The sequence below is a fragment of the Rhinoderma darwinii genome, chromosome 1 (genome assembly GCF_050947455.1).
Source record: "Rhinoderma darwinii isolate aRhiDar2 chromosome 1, aRhiDar2.hap1, whole genome shotgun sequence".
In the NCBI taxonomy this organism is placed as follows: Eukaryota; Metazoa; Chordata; class Amphibia; order Anura; family Rhinodermatidae; genus Rhinoderma; species Rhinoderma darwinii.
In genome coordinates, this window is record NC_134687.1 from 639,166,204 (window position 1) to 639,189,475 (window position 23,272).

General features: G+C 42.7%; 1 protein-coding gene across 3 annotated transcripts in view; it reads left to right on the forward strand.

Moving 5' to 3' along the window:
• LOC142664735 (gastrula zinc finger protein XlCGF48.2-like) overlaps positions 1–22,140 on the forward strand; it is a 49,171-nt gene extending 27,031 nt beyond the window's left edge. For all 3 annotated transcript variants that reach the window (XM_075844223.1, XM_075844138.1, XM_075844068.1), the window contains 7 exons: positions 892–1,083; positions 1,204–1,282; positions 3,432–3,529; positions 3,619–3,697; positions 3,824–3,921; positions 4,087–4,201; positions 20,415–22,140. In XM_075844223.1, coding sequence (XP_075700338.1) covers positions 892–1,083; positions 1,204–1,282; positions 3,432–3,529; positions 3,619–3,697; positions 3,824–3,921; positions 4,087–4,201; positions 20,415–21,190 — 1,437 coding nt within the window. In that variant the 3' untranslated portion in view covers positions 21,191–22,140. The remainder of the gene's footprint in view (positions 1–891; positions 1,084–1,203; positions 1,283–3,431; positions 3,530–3,618; positions 3,698–3,823; positions 3,922–4,086; positions 4,202–20,414) is intronic.
• The last annotated feature ends 1,132 nt before the right edge of the window (positions 22,141–23,272 follow it).

Here is a 23,272-nt window from a genome sequence, read left to right on the forward strand (position 1 = left end):
CGATCGAGATAGTAGATCAGGATATACTCTGTGTGCTGTGTATAGGAAACTGTTAGCAGTCTCTTCCTTCCCTCTCCATGGACTTCTATGGGCAGTGGCTGCCTGATCCATCAGTGAAGCTGAGAAGTTACTTTTCTGCTATACGGATTCTATCAGTGAAATCTGAGTGAACATTTAAGGGGGTGGGGGAGGGGGAGTATGATAAGTGGAGAAAGAGGCATTTTTCTAAAAATAAATAAATATATATATATATATATATATATATATATATATATATATATATATTACAGTTTCAGATTTTCACTTGTACTTTGATTTATGGACAGTTGTTTTATAATCGGCAACATAAAATTATTTTGTATATCCTGGAGGAAAGAAGGGAAAGGGGGGACATATTAAACTAACTATAAGAAGTGGGCATGGTTAGAGGGAAGGTTTCTAAACCAAAATAGAAGGGGTTCTTACTGTAAGAGCAGTCAGGCCTCATGCACACGTCTGTATTCTGGTCAGTAGTTTGCTTCAGTATTTGGAAGCCAATACCAGTGGTGGAACATAAACAGGGAAAGCTTATAATGGAAAGATTTGCACGTCTTCCGTGTTTTTGGACCCACTCCTGGTTTTGGCTTCCAAATACTGAAGCAAAATACTGACCAGAATACGGACGTGTGCTTGGGGCCTTACACTATGGAACTCTCTGCCTAAGGAAGTTGTCATGGTGAATTCACTAAAAGAATACAGAAAGTCGCTGGATGTCTTTCTTGAGTGTAACAATATTACAGGTTATTTGAGCTAGATTTCTGGAGATGGGTTGTTGATCCCTGAATTTATTCTGATCGCCAGATTTTGAGTCGGGAACAAATTTTTCCCCTAACTGACTCTCTCCATGCACAGGAGTACACAATAATGAAGAAGACATCGGGTGACTGTATGACTCCCATCGTTCATCTCCATGAGTCAGAAGGATGGAGCAGTAGTCGGAGGCCCATCACAGAGCCTCCCCGTCACTCCCGGATACATGAGAAGAACAATAAGAAGAAGATCTTAGAGCTGATCTACAAGATGACGGAGCTGCTGACTGGAGAGGTGACACTGCTGGGAAATTATACAGTAACCGTACCGGAGGTGTCTGGGTGATAACTGTATCATTGTGTGTGTCAGGTTCCTATAAGGTTTCAGGATGTCACTGTCTATTTCTCCATTTAGGAGTGGGAGTATCTAGAAGAGCACAATGATCTCTACGCGGATGTCCTGATGGAGAACTACCGGCCGCGCACATCACAAGGTAAGAAGAGGCGTATATTTTTGTTCAAGCCCTAATACAGTCAAGTGGAGTATATACACACGTGATTCCTGATCTCCGATCACAAGTTCCTTGCTTTGCTGCAGTGCTGCACTAGGGTATGTTCACACGCAGCAGATTTGTTGTAGAAATGTTCAGATATCTGAATGTGGTTGTTTGTGTGCTTGAATTTGAGATGAGTGGGAGAGTGACTTCTGTGTGTAAACGTGTAAACATACTCTTATATAACCAGTGACTGATCTGCGCTGCTTATAATCTCTATAACATGAGGAGTGGAAAGTTCTACCATGTGGGGGCAGCAGACATGACAATCGTCTGGAAAGATGTTCTGCAGGTTCAGTGTGAGATCTACTACTACTCGAGTATACTCTTCTGCACATCGATGAGACGTTCTATTAGTACACACTTAAATAAATAATAACCACTGTCCATATGTCCTATTATTATATATTAATGGCAGACAGGGGATCCCGGCTCGGTACCCCACTATTTTATTCAGAGCATCAATTTATTTACGTAATCATTTATGTAATTTCTTTTTTGACGTGGATAATTTCTTTTTGGATGTGCCAGTTCTCAATCTCCACCTGTGTGTTAGGCCAGAAGTTTACAAAAGTAAGATCTCCACCGATCAGCCATAACAGTAAAACCACCTGCCTTATATTGTGTAGTCGCCCTTGTGCCGCCAAAACATCTTTGACCCGTCGATGGACTCCACAAGATCTATGAATGTTCCTGTCGTATGTGGAACAAGACGTTAACAACAGATCCTTTAAGTCCTGTAAGATGTGAGGTGCGGCCTCCATGGATCGGACTAGTTTTTTCCCTATTCCCATGACAGCCCACTGAGAGACCAGCTCCAATCCAGAAATGCATGAAAAGGGGAAATGCCCCTGACCAACTTAATTCCTGTTTCCTGTCTTTTGAACATAATGAAATACATATATGTATATTTACATATATATATTTATGTACTTGTATACGTTTTTACAATGGGAACCTATGGGTGGCGGATGGCACTATATGGCATACGTCACAGGTCACCGTTAAACGGATATGTTGGGAAGCTCCAGTGACGTAACTGTTCATATATGGATAATTATCACTGGAGCTTCCCTGGCCGAACTCACTCCTTGCAATACTGTGTATCTCCGCCTCGGAACATTTCAAATGAGAGAGGCTTGACCTGATTCTGTCACATGAATAACCTCAGCTTGGACAGAGACAATAGAGCCTGCAGTGTGCACAGTGGATTTGACCCCAAGCACAGCAGAATATATATCGATGCGTTCCCCCCCCCCCCGGCCCATGCTCAATCATGTCCACCCAGCTCTGCTCATGCTACAGATAAGTACGCACCCCGCTTCCAGCCCGCACCTCATATCTGGGCACAATACATGCTCTCACTCCCTGATAGGAACTCAAGAACAAGGTGGCTGCGAGAGGGGAACAATCTACATGCGGCATGACAGGCAGTTCTTCTGTGAACTATTATCGTAAATATTGAGGACAGTGGGGGTCGTCTTCATTTAAAAAAAATAATAATATATATATACACACGCAATTGTCATAAGATGTCCATTAATCTTGCCACAGACGATGATGGGGATGTTCCCTCTCTTTAAAGGGATCCCTGTTTTGATGTCCAGGATGGAGGCAGTCTCTCTCTCATGAGCTCACGGAAAACAATTGCCAGTAAATGGAATCCTGTTTTCCATTCTGTTATTTTTTTTCTCCATAACAGAAAGAGGCAAATGAAACTTGGAGGAAGCACTAAGTTTATGTAACCCCAACACCTCAGTGGTTTCCCATTCCTTGTGGAGGCTAAACTTGGAGCCGTTGTATATATTGTCTGACTGTGGGTTCCCTACCATGAAATTTCAAATTCCCTAATAAGCACACGTGTGGACGTGTCGTTGTTCCAGGGTGCACCAAGGCACTTTTTTTTTTTTTGGTTGGCAGGGAGCTTTTAAAAATGTCCTCTGCGCCCGACCACTTTCAACTCGATCTGCGATTGTCAGGATGCACCCTTTAGGCTCTGATAAACAGAATTGAAGATCTTGAGGGAAGTGTCTGATATATAGACAGATATACAGTAGTCATGTATTCAGTCACTGTGTGTTTCCTACAGATGGATCCAGTAGGAGAAATCCACCAGGGAGATGTCCCAGCCCTCTGTATTCCCAGGACTGTCCAGAGAAAAATCACAATTTCCCAGAGAATCATCAGGTAGATGGCGCCATCGTCTCACCAAAATATGAAATGACATAAACTAATTGAACCCAAGATCATTTTGAATTTTTTTCTTGTGTGTTTAGAGTGAAAATCTGATTGATATTAAGGTTGAGGTTAAAGAGGAAGGAGAAGAGGAGACGGATTTAAGGGCTGATCAGCACTGTAAGGAGCTGAAGACTTTCATAGGTTTTAAAAGAAAAACCTGTTTTGAATGTCACCTAGATACTACTCCCATCATCTCATCATCACATGTAAGCAATCTATTCCATTACTGTGTGTTTCCTACAGATGGATCCAGTAGGAGAAATCCACCAGAGAGATATCCCAGTCCTCTGTATTTCCAGGACTGTCCAGAGGAAAATCACAATGTCCCAGAGAATCATCAGGTAGATGAAGCCGAGCCCTATACCAGATCTATATAGGGGGTGTGGAGCTTTTTGATCCTGCGGTCTTAGATGTGGTTATAGATTTTGGTGGTTTCTTATGTTGATCTGTTACATTCTTCACACTCTCTGCTGTATTGTACTGAATTGTAACATATGTGAAATCAGGGGGAAGATCTGATTTATATTAAAACAGAGGATGAATCAGAAGAAGAGCGGGTGAGGGGCGATCAACCGTGTAAGAGTGAAGTGGAGGAGGAAATTACAGGAGGTGTTACCACAGGTCAGTAATAATGGATTTAGAAAGTGAATTGGGAGGTTTGTTAAGGTGCGGTTCCTCCTTAGTTCTACATTACAGTAACACTTCAGACAATATGTTATGTATAGTGCAAGATCTGAGGGAGCTGTGACTGCACATAGAAGTTCTCTACAGGGTGATCTATGAATCCAGTCATGCACTAGGTTTAATATCCGATTATGCGATTAATAGCTGCACTAACGGCTGGGATCTTGGAAAACTCTAACCACTTAAGCACTGCAGTCAATGCTGATGGGGTCTCCCTTGACACTTCCAGGCTTAAGATTGTAAGGTTGACTTCACACACAGCGAGTTTTTTGTGGGGTTTTTCTGACCTTTTGGTGCGTTTTCTGGGGCCATGGTGGTTGTTATTTTTTTTTATTCAAAGCGCAGACTTTTCTCTGTTTTTATTTTATTTTTTTTGTTTTTGATTTATTTTTTATTTTTTTTGGGGGGGGGGGGGAGTGGTGTTTTTTCCATTGAAAAACGCCATAAAAAAGTATGTTACAAATGTAATTAAGAAAACTTCAGAAAGAAATGTCTGTAAATGAGCCTAAAATTTATAATATTTTTTACAAGCCCAAAAAAAGAGGCATATGGGTGAATTCACACTGATTTGCAGCTGAAATTCCTGTGACTGTTCCATTTATCTGGAAGAAATTATTGCAGAAATACATTCACAGAAACAGCCGTATCGCATGTATGGAACAGAGTGTATTTAGGTCATTGTGCAGGAAAGGGTTAAGCATAATTCTGGGAAAGTCAATAGGAATAAAAAAACATGTACATTTTGCCTATGTGCTTTGTCATTTATTTGGTTCAACCATTAGAAATCCCCTAATAATAACAGCTGAGAAGAAAGACCCTCATATTTCTATATTTAATATGCGTCTGGGAACAAGATTTTGGGAACTATTAGAAAACACACAAGGTCCCCATGACAACTCTGCACGCAAGTCACAATGGTACATGTTGTCTTCAAGTTATTTCCATAGTACAACCCTGGTCTCCTTTAAGAAGCTTCTATGGTGGCGATAAAGTTTTTCTTTTTGTTTTTTTTACGTCCAGATTCATTATTAGAAATCTCGTATTTCACATTGAATTATTGTACATACAAAGACGTTTCAATGATGAGCACCTGCATTTAGAGGCCACTTCACTAGATCCACCTTATTAGTACTTGATAAAACCCTCTTTCTCTTAGAACAGTCTGAATTCTTAGTGGAAGCGTATAACAAGGTGCTGGAAACCTTTATTACAGATGTGTGGAGGTTCAGTCAGCACTAGGCGTGATGGGTGTATAAGTAGGGGCCCAACCCGATAACAGTTGAGAAGAAGTACTATGCACACCAATTTGGAGAAGATTCCATTTTTAATTTTCATGCCAGTGTGGGTGGACGTTTCGGTCTAAACCTAGACCTTCATCAGGCGATAGAGATTAATATTATGAATGAACATATATCGCTCCATATATAAAAAAACATTATGTCATAAATTATACAAAAGTGTTAGATACTTACATGGCAAATATTAACCTGTAACGTAATAGCGCATGATGCACAAAAAATTAACGGGAGGGGGAAGACCAGAGGGTTTTTGTTGGAGTGTGACGGATTCCCTTGTCACAAAGTTAATTTAACCCCTTAAGGACACAGCCTATTTTGCCCTTGTGGACACTGCCAATTTTTTTCAAATCTGACATGTTACTTTGTGGTGATAACTTTGGAATGCTTTTACCTATCCAAGCGATTCTGAGATTGTTTTCTCGTGACATGTTGAACTTTGATAGTGAAAAAACGTGGTCGTTAAATTCAATATTTATTTGTGAAAAACGCCAAAATTTTTCTACATTTAAATGTATCTGCTTGTAAAACAGATAGTAATACCACACAAAATAGTTACTAGTTAACATTTCCCATATGTCTACTTTGTTTGCATAATTTTTTTGAACATCCTTTTATTTTTCTAGGACGTTACAAGGCTTTGAACTTTAGCAGCAATTTCTCATATTTTCAAGAAAATTTCAAAAGGCTATTTTTTCAGGGTCGAGTTCAGTTGTGAAGTGGCTTTGAGGGCCTTATATATTAGAAAGTCCCCCAAAAAGTCAACCTATTTTAAAAACTGCACCCCTCAAATTATTCAAAACAGCATTCAGAAAGTGTCTTAACCCTTTAGGGTATGTTCACACGGCGGGGGTCCGTAACGGCTGAAATTACGGGGATGTTTCAGCCTGAAAACATCCCCGTAATTTCAGCCGTACCGGCATGTGCAGGCGCTTGAACGCCGCGTCAATTACGGCCGTAATTAGCGCTGCTATTCATTGGAGTCAATGAATAGCGGCTCCAATTACGGCCAAAGAAGTGACAGGTCACTTCTTTGACGCGGGCGTCTAGTTACGCGCCGTCATTTGACAGCGGCGCGTAAATATACGCCTCGTGTGAACAGACAAACGTCTGCCCATTGCTTTCAATGGGCAGATGTTTGTCAGCGCTATTGAGGCGCTATTTTCAGACGTAATTCGGGGCCAAAACGCCCGAATTACGTCCGTAAATAGGCCGTGTGAACATACCCTTAGGCGTTTCACAGGAATTATAGCAAAGTAGAGGTGAAATGTGCAAATTTCATTTTTTGTTTACGAAATTCATTTGTAATACATATTTTTCTGTAACACTGAAGGATTTACCAGAGAAATGTAACTCAATACTTATTGCCCAGATTCTGCAGTTTTTAGAAATATCCCACATGTGGCCCTAGTGTGCTGAAACACAGGCCTCAGAAGCAAAGGAGCACCTAATGGATTTTGGGGCTTCTATTTTATTAGAATATATGTTAGGCACCATGTCAGGTTTGAAGAGGTCTTGTAGTGCCAAAACAGTGGAAACCCCCCAAAAGTGACCCCATTTATTAAACTACGCCCCTTATGGAATTTTTCTAGGGGTATAGTAAGCATTTTGAGCACACAGGTTTTTTGCTAAATTTATTGGAACTAGTCTGTGAAAATGAAAATCAACTTTTTTTTTCTGAAAAAACATAGGATGTTTTCGTTTTTACAAGGAATAAAGGAGAAAGAGCACCCCAACATTTGTAAAGCAATTTCTCCGGTTTGCGTCAATACCCCATATGTGGTAATAAATTGCTATTTGGACCCACAGCAGGGCTCAGAAGGGAACGAGTGCCATTTGGATTTTGGAGTGCAGATTTTGCGGGAATGGTTTTCAGTGCCATGTCGTGTTTGCCACGCCCTGCAGGGACCATAACAGTGGAAAGCCGGGTACTATCCAGTACTTGACCATCTATAGTGATGTTCGGATACTGGGGCGGCCACGGGCTGGTATTATGAGACTGGGAAAGGCCAGAAACAGCAGGGGGGGACCCCAATAAGAACTTTTGCATCGGGGTCCATGAGCCTTTAGCTACGCCCCTGACACCAACATTGATTATGCCTTTGCTACTATGTTTATAAATACCCCCATCTGCTGCTCGAACAAATGGTGGGCCCCAAAAGGAGCACCCTGCGGCTTTCAGGACACAATTTTATCTAAATTATAGGCCCTATTCCACACCTTTAAGGGATTTCAGCTGGCAGAACAATGTAACACCTTCAGAATTGACCCCATTTTCAAAATTAAACCCCCTAAGGTATTCATCTAGGGGCTTGTAGTGCACATTTTGGGCCCACATTTCGGTCCAGAACTTATGCAAAGCTGGAGTGAAAAATGTTAATTTTAGTTTTTTTTCACAAGTGTTATTTTAAGAGTATTTTTGTGATGCAAAATTCATGATACTGAAGGAATGAACCCCAATATTTATTGCACCGTTTCTTCTGTTTTCAGTAATACCTCTACTTTGGCCATAGTCTGCTGCCTAGCCACACGACAGGGCCCGAAACTATACATCACCTCCAGGAGTTACTCCATTTTTAAAACTATACCCCCTAGACTATTCATCTATGGATAAAAGTTTTTAAAGCGGAACATAATGGGGTTTAGGTGTAAACAAAAAAAAGTGACATTCTGGTACACCATATATAAATGCCATGTATTCTCACAATTTATTCCTCTACAATGTTTAAAAATATGCTGCATTTCTGTGTGATCAAACAATAGAGGAGCGCCAATTTTTACTGGTAAAAAAGGCTTGTGCCTAACAGTGAATTTTTGCCTGTAGTTACTGCATGACCATATCATGCCAACAAAGCTGTTGACCATCAAACATAGTCCTGGTTTGATATATAGTAAGATAGCAAGCGAGAAAAAAATTGTCCTGTAGTGAAGGGCAATATATCTGAAAAATGGAGGAAAAATCTATACAGCAGTGTTAAAACTCAACCGTGTTCACAGGATGAAAGAAAAGTTACAGGGAAATATATTCAACATCTTTTTTCAAAGGGAATGGTTGTACAACGTCTCTTTAGCACTATCAATCACCATATGAGAGACGGATGTGCTAAGTGATGTGGGCACACCATAACATGTCCCTGCCTGGCAAGGTAGGAGCTGAAATGTGTGCAAAACAACCTGTCATCTTCAGAATATATAAAGGGGCAGTGTCCAACACTGTATGAATATATGGATAGTAAGGGACCACCAATCCCCAAAATATTGTCCGCTTTACTAGAAGTTTTGTCGGTTTTAAGAGGTCAAAATATAAAAACTCCATTTAGGATATGATTCACTTCTGAAGGTATTCATCTAGGGGTGTAATAAGAATTTTTAAAGCACAAGGGGTTGGCAGAAATGTATGAGGTTGTACGGAGTAACAATTGTTACTTTTTTCAGGTGTCAGTTAAATTTTTTTGCAGTAGGTTACAATAGAGAAATAAATGTCTGTTCCGCTTTTTTTCTGTACAGAAATATTCCATATGTTTTATTCATCTAGGGGAATAATTAGACTTCAGTTTTTTTTAGTTATTTTGTGTTCAAGTTTGTAATGAGGCAATAAAGCAAGTGGTATAAAAGTAAATTAATAAAATTAAGAGGCAAAGGTGGCAGTGAATAAAAGTGAAACATTTAATAAATGAACAAAATTAATAATCTAAAGAGGAGTGGAAGGTTTTAAAGCAATCTCTAATACAAAGGCTGGGTTTGGGGAGGCTTGTGTCACATTGATAATGAGAATCTTTACGGATTCCTCGTTTGTAGCACACGCGACATCTTTTTTGCGCCAGTAACTTTTTTTTGTGTGGGGGGCACCTCTGCTGGAAAATGTTGCCCTCAAACTATTCTTGAGGCTTCACTGACTCACGCTGAAGGTTCTTCTTCTTCCTCACTGCTTTCAAAAATTTAGTTTTTAATTATGTTTTCCTGGTACTCCAGGTATCTACCACGATAGGCGGCAGATCTGTACAAAATGTACGAGTTATACATCGCTACCTGGACTAGATGAATAAGTAACTTTTTATACCAGGTCCTGGATTTCCTCATAGCATTATAGGGCTTAATCATCTGGTCGGAAAGATCGACCCCTCCCATGTATTTATCATACGCCTGCATACAAACAGGCTTTGGGGTCTCAGCAGATATTCCTCGCACTGGGACGAGAGTGCTTATCTCATTGTGTATTGTGCTGAGCATATGGATATCTTACTTGTCTCTATACTTTAGGAAGAGCACCCTGTCACTGCACATTGCCCGGCTCTCGCCAATTTGTAGCCTTTGGCCTAGGAGGGTCTTTGGGAGACCTCTCTCATTTTTCCGTACTGTTCCACAGGCTACGTTTTTTTTATGGTCAAACATTTAAAAAGTAGAGCACTGGTGTAAAAATTGTCTAGGTACAAGTGGTAGCCTTGGTCTAGCAGGGGGTGCAAGAGATCCCAGTCAATTTTTCCACTTGTACCTAGGACAGGAGGTCAGTCTGAGGGCTCAATCTTTGTGTCTTTGCCCTCATAAATCCTGAATGTATATGTGTAGCCAGTTTCAGACTCGTATAACTTATAAATTTTGATGCCGTATATGGCTCTCTTATTAGGGATGTATTATTTGAATTTTAGCCTGCCCTTAAAATGAACGAGGGATTCATCAATTGCGATCTCTTTTCCAGGGGTGTATATTTCACAATTTTTAGGTAAAATGTGTGATCACATGCCGGATTTTATAAAGGCGGTCAGAGTTGGGGTAATTTGGGGGTGAGCACTGCAGGTTATTATTATAGTGCAAAAATTTTATAATTGCGTCAAAGCTTCCCCTGGACATTGCAGTGCGGTACATAGGTGTATGGTGCAACAAGTCTGTTGACCGATATGATCTCACTGTGTTTTGTTTTTTTTGTTATACCCATGTTTAGCTACAACCCACAGAATTCAAGCATTTCCGCTGCATTAACAGGATGCCACCTGTTTGGCTTGGCATAAAATGACTGCAGATTAGCTTAGATAAATTGCTCCACAACAATTGTTTCCGTAACAATTAAATTAACAAACTCATTAGTAAAAAAACGTAAATCATCAAGCTACGCTGTGTCAATGTGAATCCCTGACGTAGCATTGAATTCTGGAACTTGGGGGGTATAGTTAACGGGGGGGGGGGAACCCTGAAATGTTTTCTATAATCAGGGAGGAATTGATGGCGGCCCACTTCGTGACTCTGAGGAATTTCCTCATCATCACTAGAAGATGAGGAAAGAACAAATTCGGATCCCTCACTAGTTGACAGTATCAGAGCAAAGCATATCGTACGCCTCTTCAGCTGTATATAATCGCTTAGCCATACTGCCCTTTTATTTATTTATTTATTTATATATATATATATATATATATATATTCAAAACGATAAAACTGTTACAGCAAAGTGTAATGTAACAGTAAACTATAACTTTTTTTGTACCTTTTAAAGAAAAATTCTTAGAACTATGTAACGTCCCTAACGAATTCCTATGACGCCATCTCTGACACCCTTACTGTTTGACGCCAAAATGTATTGATATTTGACGCATATATTTTGTGTGTGTGTGTGTGTGTGTGTGTGTGTATATATATATATATATATATATATATATATAGTCCACCGTCCAGTAGCACAGCCTGAAAATATGGATGGGTGCACGCCCTTGGAACCCAATCACGATTCCAAATTCTCCAATATGTGTCCAAAAATAGGCAGCACTCAAAATCAAGGTGAAAAAAAAGTAGCTTTTAATAGCCCTCGTGCAACGTTTCGACTCAATATAAGGAGCCTTTCTCAAGCTTGAGAAAGGCTCCTTGTATTGAGCCGAAACGTTGCACGAGGGCTATTAAAAGCTACATTTTACACCTTGATTTGGAGTTCTGCCTATTTTTGGACACATATGTATGTACATATGTGTAAGTATATGTGTATATACAGTGAAGGAAATAAGTATTTGATCCCTTGCTGATTTTGTAAGTTTGCCCACTGTCAAAGTCATGAACAGTCTAGAATTTTTAGGCTAGATTAATTTTACCAGTGAGAGATAGATTATATTAAAAAGAAAATCACATAGTCAAAATTATATATATTTATTTGCATTGTGCACAGAGAAATAAGTATTTGATCCCCTACCAATCATTAATCATTAAGAGTTCAGCCTCCTCCAGACCAGTTACACGCTCCAAATCAACTTGGTGCCTGCATTAAAGACAGCTGTCTTAAATGGTCACCTGTATAAAAGACTCCTGTCCACAGACTCAATTAATCAGTCTGACTCTAACCTCTACAACATGGGCAAGACCAAAGAGCTTTCTAAGTATGTCAGGGACAAGATCATAGACCTGCAAAAGGCTGGAATGGGCTACAAAACCATAAGTAAGACGCTGGGTGAGAAGGAGACAACTGTTGGTGCAATAGTAAGAAAATGGAAGACATACAAAATGAATGTCAATCGACATCGATCTGGGGCTCCATGCAAAATCTCACCTCGTGGGGTATCCTTGATCCTGAAGAAGGTGAGAGCTCAGCCGAAAACTACACGGGGGGAACTTGTTAATGATCTCAAGGTAGCTGGCACCACAGTCACTAAGAAAACCATTGGTAACACATTACGCCGTAATGGATTAAAATCCTGCAGTGCCCGCAAGGTCCCCCTGCTCAAGAAGGCACATGTACAGGCCCGTCTGAAGTTTGCAAATGAACATCTGGATGATTCTGAGAGTGATTGGGAGAAGGTGCTGTGGTCAGATTAGACTAAAATTGAGCTCTTTGGCATTAACTCAACTCGCCGTGTTTGGAGGAAGAGAAATGCTGCCTATGCCCCAAAGAACACCGTCCCCACTGTCAAGCATGGAGGTGTAAACATGTTTTGGGGGTGTTTCTCTGCTAAGGGCACAGGACTACTTCACCACATCAATGGGAGAATGGATGGAGCCATGTACCGTCAAATCCTGAGTGACAACCTCCTTCCCTCCACCAGGACTTTAAAAATGGCTCGTGGCTGGGTCTTCCAGCACGACAATGACCCGAAACATACAGCCAAGGCAACAAAGGAGTGGCTCAAAAAGAAGCACATTAAGGTCATGGAGTGGCCTAGCCAGTCTCCAGACCTTAATCCCATCGAAAACTTATGGAGGTAGCTGAAGATCCGAGTTGCCAAGCGACAGCCTCGAAATCTTAATGATTTACAGATGATCTGCAAAGAGGAGTGGGCCAAAATTCCATCTAACGTGTGCAAACCTCATCATCAACTACAAAAAACGTCTGACTGCTGTGCTTGCCAACAAGGGTTTTGCCACCAAGTATTAAGTCTTGTTTGCCAAAGGGATCAAATACTTATTTCTCTGTGCACAATGCAAATAAATATATATAATTTTGACTATGTGATTTTTTTTTTTATATAATCTATCTTTCACTGGTAAAATTAACCTAGCCTAAAAATTCTAGACTGTTCATGTCTTTGACAGTGGGCAAACTTTCAAAATCAGCAAGGGATCAAATACTTATTTCCTTCACTGTATATATATATATATATATATATATATATATATATATATATATATATATATACATACACACTCTACCGTTCAAAAGTTTAGGGTCACTTAGAAATTTCCTTATTTTTTAAAGAAAAGCACAGTTTTTTTTCAATGAAGATAACATTAAATTAATCAGAAATACACTCTATACATTGTTAATGTGCTAAATGACTATTCTAGCTGCAAACGTCTGGTTTTTAATGCAATGTCTACATAGGTGTATAGAGGCCCATTTCCAGCAACCATCACTCCAGTGTCCTAATGGTACATTGTGTTTGCGAACTGTGCTAGAAGGCTAATGGATGATTAGAAAACACTTGAAAACCCTTGTGCAATTATGTTAGCACCGCTGTAAACTGTTTAGAGGAGCTATAAAACTGACCTTCCTTTGAGCTAGTTGAGAATCTGGAGCATTACATTTGTGGGTTCGATTAAACTCTCAAAATGGCTAGAAAAAGAGAGCTTTCATGTGAAACTTGTCAGTCTGTTCTTGTTCTTAGAAATGAAGGCTATTCCATGCGAGAAATTGCCAAGAAACTGAAGATTTCCTACAACGATGTGTACTACTCCCTTCAGAGGACAGCACAAATAGGCTCTAACCAGAGTAGAAAGAGAAGTGGGAGGCCCCGCTGCACAACTGAGCAACAGGACAAGTAAATTAGAGTCTCTAGTTTGAAAAAAAAGACGCCTCACAGGTCCTCAACTGGCAGCTTCATTAAATAGCACCCGCAAAACGCCAGTGTCAACATCTACAGTGAAGAGGCGACTCCGGGATGCTGGGCTTCAGGGCAGAGTGGCAAAGAAAAAGCCATATCTGAGACTGGCTAATAAAAGGAAAATATTAATATGGGCAAAAGCACACAGACATTGGACAGAGGAAGATTGGAAAAAAGTGTTATGGACAGACGAATCGAAGTTTGAGGTGTTTGGATCACACAGAAGAACATTTGTGAGATGCAGAACAACTGAAAAGATGCTGGGAAGAGTACCTGACGCCATCTGTCAAGCATGGTGGAGGTAATGTGATGGTCTGGGGTTGCTTTGGTGCTCGTAAAGCGAGAGATTTATACAAGGTAAAAGGGATTTTGAATAAGGAAGGCTATCACTCCATTTTGCAACGCCATGTCATACCCTGTGGACAGCGCTTGATTGGAGACAATTTCATCCTACAACAGGACAATGACCCAAAGCACACCTCCAAATTATGCAAGAACTATTTAGGGAAGAAGCAGGCAGCTGGTATTCTATTTGTAATGGAGTGGCCAGCGCAGTCACCAGATCTCAACCCCATAGAGCTGTTGTGGGAGCAGCTTGACCGTATGGTACGCAAGAAGTGCCCATCAAGCCAATCCAACTTGTGGGAGGGGCTTCTGGAAGCATGGGGTGAAATTTCTCCCGATTACCTCAGCAAATTAACAGCTAGAATGCCAAAGGTCTGCAATGCTGTAATTGCTGCAAATGGAGCATTCTTTGACAAAAGCAAAGTTTGAAGGAGAAAATTATTATTTCAAATAAAAATCATTATTTCTAACCTTGTCAATGTCTTGACTATATTTTCTAGTCATTTTGCAACTCATTTGATAAATATAAGTGTGAGTTTTCATGGAAAACACAAAATTGTCTGGGTGACCCCAAAGTTTTGAACGGTAGTGTGTGTGTGTGTGTGTGTGTGTGTGTGTGTGTGTGTGTATATATATATATATATATATGTGTATGTGTATATATATATATATATATATATATACTCTCACTATATCACCTCTCTCGATCTCTCTATATCAGTCTTTATTGCTCTATCGATCTCTCTAGCTCTCTCTCTCTATCGATCTCTCCCTAGCTCTCTCTCCCTAGCTCTCTCTCGATCTCTCCCTCTCTGCGTCGATCTCTCCCTCTCTGCGTCGATCTCTCCCTCTCTGCGTCGATCTCTCCCTCTCTGCGTCGATCTCTCCCTCTGCGTCGATCTCTCCCTCTCTGCGTCGATCTCTCCCTCTCTGCGTCGATCTCTCCCTCTGCGTCGATCTCTCCCTCTCCGCGTCGATCTCTCCCTCTCCGCGTCGATCTCTCCCTCTCCGCGTCGATCTCTCCCTCTCCGCGTCGATCTCGCTCGCTCTCCCCGTCGATCTCGCTCGCTCTCCCCGTCAATCTCGCTCGCTCTCTCTTCCCGTCGATCTCGCTCGCTCTCTCTTCCCGTCGATCTCGCTCTCTCTCCCCGTCGATCTCTCTCTCTTCCCATCGATCACTCTCTCTCTCTTCCCATCGATCTCTCTCTCTTTCTTCCCATCGATCTCTCCCTCTCCCCATCGATCTCTCTCTCTCCCCCCATCGATCTCTCTCTCTCCCCCCATCGATCTCTCTCTCTCCCCCCCATCGATCTCTCTCTCTCCCCCCATCGATCTCTCTCTCTCCCCCCATCGATCGATCTCTCTCTCTCTCCCCCCGATCGATCTCTCTCCCCCCATCGATCGATCTCTCTCTCTCCCCCCATCGATCTCTCTCTCCCCCCATCGATCTCTCTCTCTCTCCCCCCCATCGATCTCTCTCTCTCTCCCCCCCATCGATCTCTCTCTCTCTCCCCCCATCGATCTCTCTCTCCCCCATCGATCTCTCTCTCCCCCCATCGATCTCTCTCTCTCTCCCCCATCGATCTCTCTCTCTCTCTCTCCCCCCATCGATCTCTCTCTCTCTCTCCCCCCATCGATCTCTCTCTCTCTCCCCCCATCGATCTCTCTCTCCCCCCATCGATCTCTCTCTCCCCCCATCGATCTCTCTCTCCCCCCATCGATCTCTCTCTCCCCCCATCGATCTCTCTCTCCCCCCATCGATCTCTCTCTCCCCCCATCGATCTCTCTCTCCCCCCATCGATCTCTCTCTCCCCCCATCGATCTCTCTCTCCCCCCATCGATCTCTCTCTCCCCCCATCGATCTCTCTCTCCCCCCATCGATCTCTCTCTCCCCCCATCGATCTCTCTCTCCCCCCATCGATCTCTCTCTCCCCCCATCGATCTCTCTCTTCCCCCATCGATCTCTCTCTGCCCCCATCGATCTCTCTCTCCCCCCATCGATCTCTCTCTCCCCCCATCGATCTCTCTCTCCCCCCATTGATCTCTCTCTCCCCCCATCGATCTCTCTCTCCCCATCGATCTCTCTCTCTCTCTCCCCATCGATCTCTCTATCTCTCTCCCCATCGATCTCTCTATCTCTCACCCCATCGATCTCGCTCTCTCTCCCCATCGATCTCGCTCTCTCTCTCTCCCCATTGATCTTGCTCTCTCTCTCCCCATCGATCTCTCTCTCTCTCTCCCCATCGATCTCTCTCTCTCTCCCCCCATCGATCTCTCTCTCTCTCTCCCCCTATCGATCTCTCTCCCCATCGATCTCTCTCTCTCTCCCCATCGATCTCTCTCTCTCTCCCCATCGATCTCTCTCTCTCTCCCCATCGATCTCTCTCTCTCTCCCCATCGATCTCTCTCTCTCTCCCCATCGATCTCTCTCTCTCTCCCCATCGATCTCTCTCTCTCTCCCCATCGATCTCTCTCTCTCTCCCCATCGATCTCTCTCTCTCTCCCCATCGATCTCTCTCTCTCTCCCCATCGATCTCTCTCTCCCCCCATCGATCTCTCTCTCCCCCATCGATCTCTCTCTCCCACCATCGATCTCTCTCTCCCCCCATCGATCTCTCTCTCCCCCATCGATCTCTCTCTCCCCCCATCGATCTCTCTCTCCCCCATCGATCTCTCTCTCTCTCCCCATCGATCTCTCTCTCTCTCCCCATCGATCTCTCTCTCTCTCTCCCCATCGATCTCTCTCTCTCTCTCCCCATCGATCTCGCTCTCTCTCCCCATCGATCTCGCTCTCTCTCTCTCCCCATCGATCTCGCTCTCTCTCCCCATCGATCTCGCTCTCTCTCCCCATCGATCTCTCTCTCTCTTCCCATCGATCTCGCTCTCTCTCCCCATCGATCTCGCTCTCTCTCTCTCCCCATCGATCTCGCTCTCTCTCTCTCTCCCCATCGATCTCGCTCTCTCTCTCTCCCCATCGATCTCGCTCTCTCTCTCCCCATCGATCTCTCTCTCTCCCCATCGATCTCTCTCTCTCCCCATCGATCTCTCTCTCTCTCCCCCCATCGATCTCTCTCTCCCCCCATCGATCTCTCTCTCCCCCCATCGATCTCTCTCTCCCCCCATCGATCTCTCTCTCCCCCCATCGATCTCTCTCTCTCTCCCCATCGATCTCTCTCTCTCTCCCCATCGATCTCTCTCTCTCCCCATCGATCTCTCTCTCTCTCCCCATCGATCTCGCTCTCTCTCCCCATCGATCTCGCTCTCTCTCTCCCCATCGATCTCGCTCTCTCTCTCCCCATCGATCTCGCTCTCTCTCTCCCCATCGATCTCGCTCTCTCTCTCCCCATCGATCTCGCTCTCTCTCTCCCCATCGATCTCTCTCTCTCTCTCCCCATCGATCTCTCTCTCTCTCTCCCCATCGATCTCTCTCTCTCTCTCCCCATCGATCTCTCTCTCCCCATCGATCTCTCTCTCCCCATCGATCTCTCTCTCCCCATCGATCTCTCTCTCCCCATCGATCTCTCTCTCTCTCTCTCCCCATCGATCTCTCTCTCTCTCTCTCTCCCCATCGATCTCTCTCTCTCTCCCCATCGATCTCTCTCTCTCTCCCCATCGATCTCTCTCTCTCTCTCTCCCCATCGACCTCTCGCTCTCCCTCCCCATCGACCTCTCGCTCTCCCTCCCCATCGACCTCTCGCTCTCCCTCCCCATCGACCTCTCGCTCTCCCTCCCCATCGACCTCTCGCTCTCCCTCCCCATCGATCTCTCGCTCTCCCTCCCCATCGATCTCTCGCTCTCCCTCCCCATCGATCTCTCGCTCTCCCTCCCCATCGATCTCTCGCTCTCCCTCCCCATCGATCTCTCGCTCTCCCTCCCCATCGATCTCTCGCTCTCCCTCCCCATCGATCTCTCGCTCTCCCTCCCCATCGATCTCTCGCTCTCCCTCCCCATCGATCTCTCGCTCTCCCTCCCCATCGATCTCTCGCTCTCCCTCCCCATCGATCTCTCGCTCTCCCTCCCCATCGATCTTTCGCTCTCCCTCCCCATCGATCTTTCGCTCTCCCTCCCCATCGATCTCTCGCAGTCCCTCCCCTTCGATCTCTCGCAGTCCCTCCCCTTCGATCTCTCGCTCTCCCTCCCCATCGATCTCTCGCTCTCCCTCCCCATCGATCTCTTGCTCTCCCTCCCCATCGATCTCTCGCTCTAAAGGGTTAAATGATTATATAATTTTTTTTACTGGGCTGTAACAACTATTCGACGTCCAAACTCCTCACATTCGCTGTCACAATGGGGAGATCAGATGCTGTAACTGTTGTAACAGCCCAGTTTTTCACGTCTCTATGCTGTCATTGGTCTGCTGTAACTCAGCGATCACTGACAGGGACCGCTGTGATTGGTCCCCTGTCGTGTTACTGTGCCGATTAGCTGTCATAAACAGCTAATAGCACAGTTATGTCTCCCTGCCCTATGGTAGGGTGACCGCTTATATCCATGACGCACCGGTACCTCCCGGTGCGTTAAAGCATTGAAATGCAAGATGTACCGCTACGTCCCGGTGCGTCATGAGGTTAAGTATAGTACAGTATAATCATCTCTGACTAAGTAGTAACACTAAATACAGATATAACCAGATGATGGGGACGTCATGAATCATATCCGTATATGGTAGATGTATCTACGTAAAATCTTCCAAGGCCGGTTTCACACGGGCGTGTTCGGTCCGTCGGCAGTATTTCCCGGACCGAGCACCGCTCACGTAGGAACGCTCCTAGCATCATAGTTATGTATGATGCTAGGAGTCCCTGCATTGCTGCGGGAAAACTGTCCCATGCGAAAAACATGATTACAGTACAGGACCGTATTCCAGTGTGGAGGTATGGACTCCTAGCATCATGGATAACTGATGCTAGGAGCGTTCCTCCCTTAACTGTGTTCAGTCCGGGAAATACTGCGGACATACGGTCCGTATATCACGGACCGAACATGCCTGTGTGAAACCGGACTAAGGAACATAAATCATATATACAAAATGACATTTTTATAAAAAAATATAAACAAATTTACAAGAACTTCTTTTATAAAAGTGTAGAACTCATACATATAACTGCTTCTTACCCTATAATATGATCTCTATACGTTAAATACAAAGCAGGTTGTCCGATTGTAGTGATCTAGTCCGTAAGTGGTGAACAGTAGTGGAGGCAAGTGAAATCAGTAAAGTATTGTTTGTATAACATATGAGGAAACATAGAAGGCGTATATTGTATAAAGGGGAGGTATGGGTCAACCTTTATTACAGATGGTAATTGATAACCTCACTCTGTCTATTTCACTACATCCTTAAGATGTTCTATCAAATTTAGATTAGATCCATTAGGATATACAGACCTCATTGTCATGTCCGTGAATTCAGCTGTGGGATGTGTGCTTTGTCTCTTGGCGCATTATCTTATTAAATGTAGACTGTGGCCATGATTTTACATGATATACGTGCGGCGCGAAGCAGGGCTTGAGCTCAATGATATGCATGCTTCCCCCTTCCAACCAGCCGCTGTTTGACACATTTCTCCCCATAGGCTAGAGAGCGGGGGGAGCATGCATGCATATCATTGGGCTTAAGCCATTTATTGCAATCATGTGCTATCTCCTAAACTACTGCACATTACTGACTAAGTGACAGATCACTAAAATCAGCATGTCTCGCTACTTTGTGCAGCCCTCAGACTGCACAGCATAAATATCTGACAGATCCGCTTTAAGTTTTTGTATTATAGTGATGCCCAATTGGTAGTGAAGGGCTAAATGTGTGGGCAGAGGACAGGCCTGATTGCTAGACATGGTTGTGCTTCTCAAATGTTTGAGTTTCATCAAATAATTTATGTAATAAAAGTGGTGACTGGGTGTAGACCAGAATCATGGACTTGATAAATTTTAAAATGTTTTTCAATTCTTAAGTAAAGCAGGAATCACACGTAGGTTTTGTGGCAGTTCTTGGTGTGTTTTTTTTTTTTGAGCCGAAGCCAGGGGTGGATTCATAAAGAATATCTTATACATTTCCTTCCTGCTAGATCCTCTTCTGGCTTTAGCTTAAAAAAAACAAAAAAAAAAAAAACAAACCGCATGTGTTTTTCCAGCTCAATAGAAATGTTAGAAATTTGTCTGCTTTGTGGTTTGAAAAAAAAAATTAAAATCACAAATCAATTTTTAATCCTAACAGAAAGTCCCAGCGTGAACTCTGAGGGAAACCTCATGTTATTGCTAAATTATAAAGCAGAAGATGAAGATATCATTCAGCAGTCTACAGGAGAAAACCTCATTACCATTAATGCACATCCAGGACTTCACCGTACAGATCTATCATATAATTCCCCTAATTTTGAGGAACCTTCTCCTGACCAATCACATATTGTTATCAAACATACAGCTCGGAATGTTGGTAAAAGCTTTCAATGTGGTGAACAGTTTACAAAAAGCTCAGGTCGTTTTACACGCACAAGTTACAGAAGGAAGAAACTATACTCTTGTTCAGAGTGTGGGAAGTGCTTTACAGGTAAATCAAATCTTGTTATACATGAGAGAATTCACACAGGAGAGAAACCATATTCATGTTCAGAATGTGGGAAATGTTTTACAAATAAATCATATCTTGTTATACATCAGAGAATTCACACAGGGGAGAAGCCATATTCATGTTCAGAATGTGGCAAATGTTTCACCGATAAATCAAGTCTTGTTATACATCAGAGAATTCACACAGGGGAGAAGCCATATTCATGTTCAGAATGTGGGAAATGTTTTACAAATAGATCCCATCTTGTTACACATCAGAGAGTTCACACAGGGGAGAAGCCATATTCTTGTTCAGAATGTGGGAAATGTTTTACACAAAAATCAAGTCTTGTTATACATAAGAGAATTCACACAAGGAGAAGCTTTTGTAACGCTCAGACTGTGGGGAATGATTTATTACTAAAGGCCAACTTCATCCGATAAATCACCCACGAAGAGAGCAATTTTGATATTCTATATGTAAAAAATGTTTTATAAGGAAATTACATTTGTAAACCCGGATGATTCATTTAGAGAAGAAACTATATTCTCGTTTAGAATGTTGGAAATGCTGTAAGAGAAAACATTTTTTTCTTAATATGTCAGGTTACCCACAGACATTAAACAGCCAAAAAGCGTGTTAAGTTTTTGGGTGGAATTAGGGTATGTTCACACGATTAGAGGCATTTACGTGTGAAAAGACAGACTGTTAACAGCTGCCTCGTTTCACACGTAAATGCTCCTCGTAATTTACGAGGCCTCTGAGACGCTCTGAGACGCTCGTAAATCTTGAGCTGTGCTTCATTGAGTTCAATGAAGAACAGCTCAAATTACGTGGCAAAGAAGTGCCCTGCACTTCTTTGCCGAGGCAGTCCATTTACGCGTCGTCGTTTGACAGCTGTCAAACGACGACGCGTAAATTACAGGTTGTCTGCACAGTACGTCGGCAAACCCATTCAAATGAATGGGCAGATGTTTGCCGACATGTTGCAGCCCTATTTTCAGACGTAAAATGAGGCATAATACGCCTCGTTTACGTCTGAAAATAGGTTGTGTGAACCCAGCCTTAGTCTGTATCTGCCAAACACCCAAATGATTTATCTGAGGTAAACTGTCACTGGGATCTATGGAGGAAAAGTGTTGTGAATATAAGAAAAGAAGAGCCTTGTTTACTTACAAAGCAGAGAAGCAGAATTATCACCATGAACCTCACTTCTTATTACTGTAGTCATACATTCACCCACACTGCAGGAGAATACAGTGACAGTAAGGACGCCCATGCAAATATTATTGTTTTTTAACATGTATTGACATATCAATATTCATTCAAACAGTATAAAAAGATATCGGTAATGGAATTCAACTAAAAACACTAATTGTGCAATAATTTTATTAAAAAGAAAATTCAGTTTGTTTCATAATTGTGTGTTTTTATTTTTGAAAAAAAAGATGATACATAACATGTAATGAGCTATTAAAAAGGAATATAAGTTGTATCACAATAATACAGAGTATAAGTCAGGATAACAATGGTAGGAAGTTATGACAAGCTTAAATTAAATATATTGAATGTTCTGCAAGGGTCCTTGTAGTAAATACAAAATGATGCAAAAACTTCCGGCGGTGAATGTGATATGAAGTAACAGGAATTCCACATACTACCCGATAGTGTAGGTAAACTCTGTCAACAAATAGTAGTAAACATATAAAACATGACAAAAGACTGGCACAAAACGGCAAAAGTGGGATGTCGCGTGTGGGAGTTTAACCACTGCATTTGGAGATGAGTATGAGTGTATTGCAATAAGAAAAGGGCCAAAGATGCCTATTGTTTCTAAAGTGGCAAAGAGGAAGGACCAATCCAGCCGGTCAAAGGCCTTCTCGGCATCTAAACTAAGGAGTAAGCCGGAAGAATCAGTTTTAGTGAGAACATCAACCAAATCAATTGTACGTCTAGTGTTGTCTCCGGCTTGCCTATGCATGACAAACCCAACCTGATCTTTGTGTATCAAACCAGGGAGAAGTGAGCCAAGTCTATTGGCCAATGTCTTGGTAAATATATTGAGATGAGCATTCAACAAGGATATTGGCCGATAGCTGGCACTGTCAGACTGGTCCGTCCAGGTTTAGGAATGACCATAATAAAAGAATGAAGCATAGAAGGGGGGGATCAAGGCTCCTGACAAGAAAGAGTTAGAGATCTAATGTGTGGAGTTAAGGAGTCTTGAAAGACTTTATAATAGAGGTATGGAAACCTGTCAGGGACTGGGTATTTACCATTAGGAAGTTCCTTTATAATGTCCTGTAGCTCTTCTACAGTAATAGGGGCATTGAGCATAAGTGAGTCGGTGGATGTAATAGTGGGGATAGGGCATGAGTTTAAATAATCCGATAGACGTTGGGCACGGGTGGAGGGATCTGTGGGAAGTTGTGATGTGAGGGAGTATAACTTTGTGTAATATTGGTGGAATATATTAGCCTGTTGACTAGAATCAAATAGCATCTGACCATGTGTATCTCTGAGTG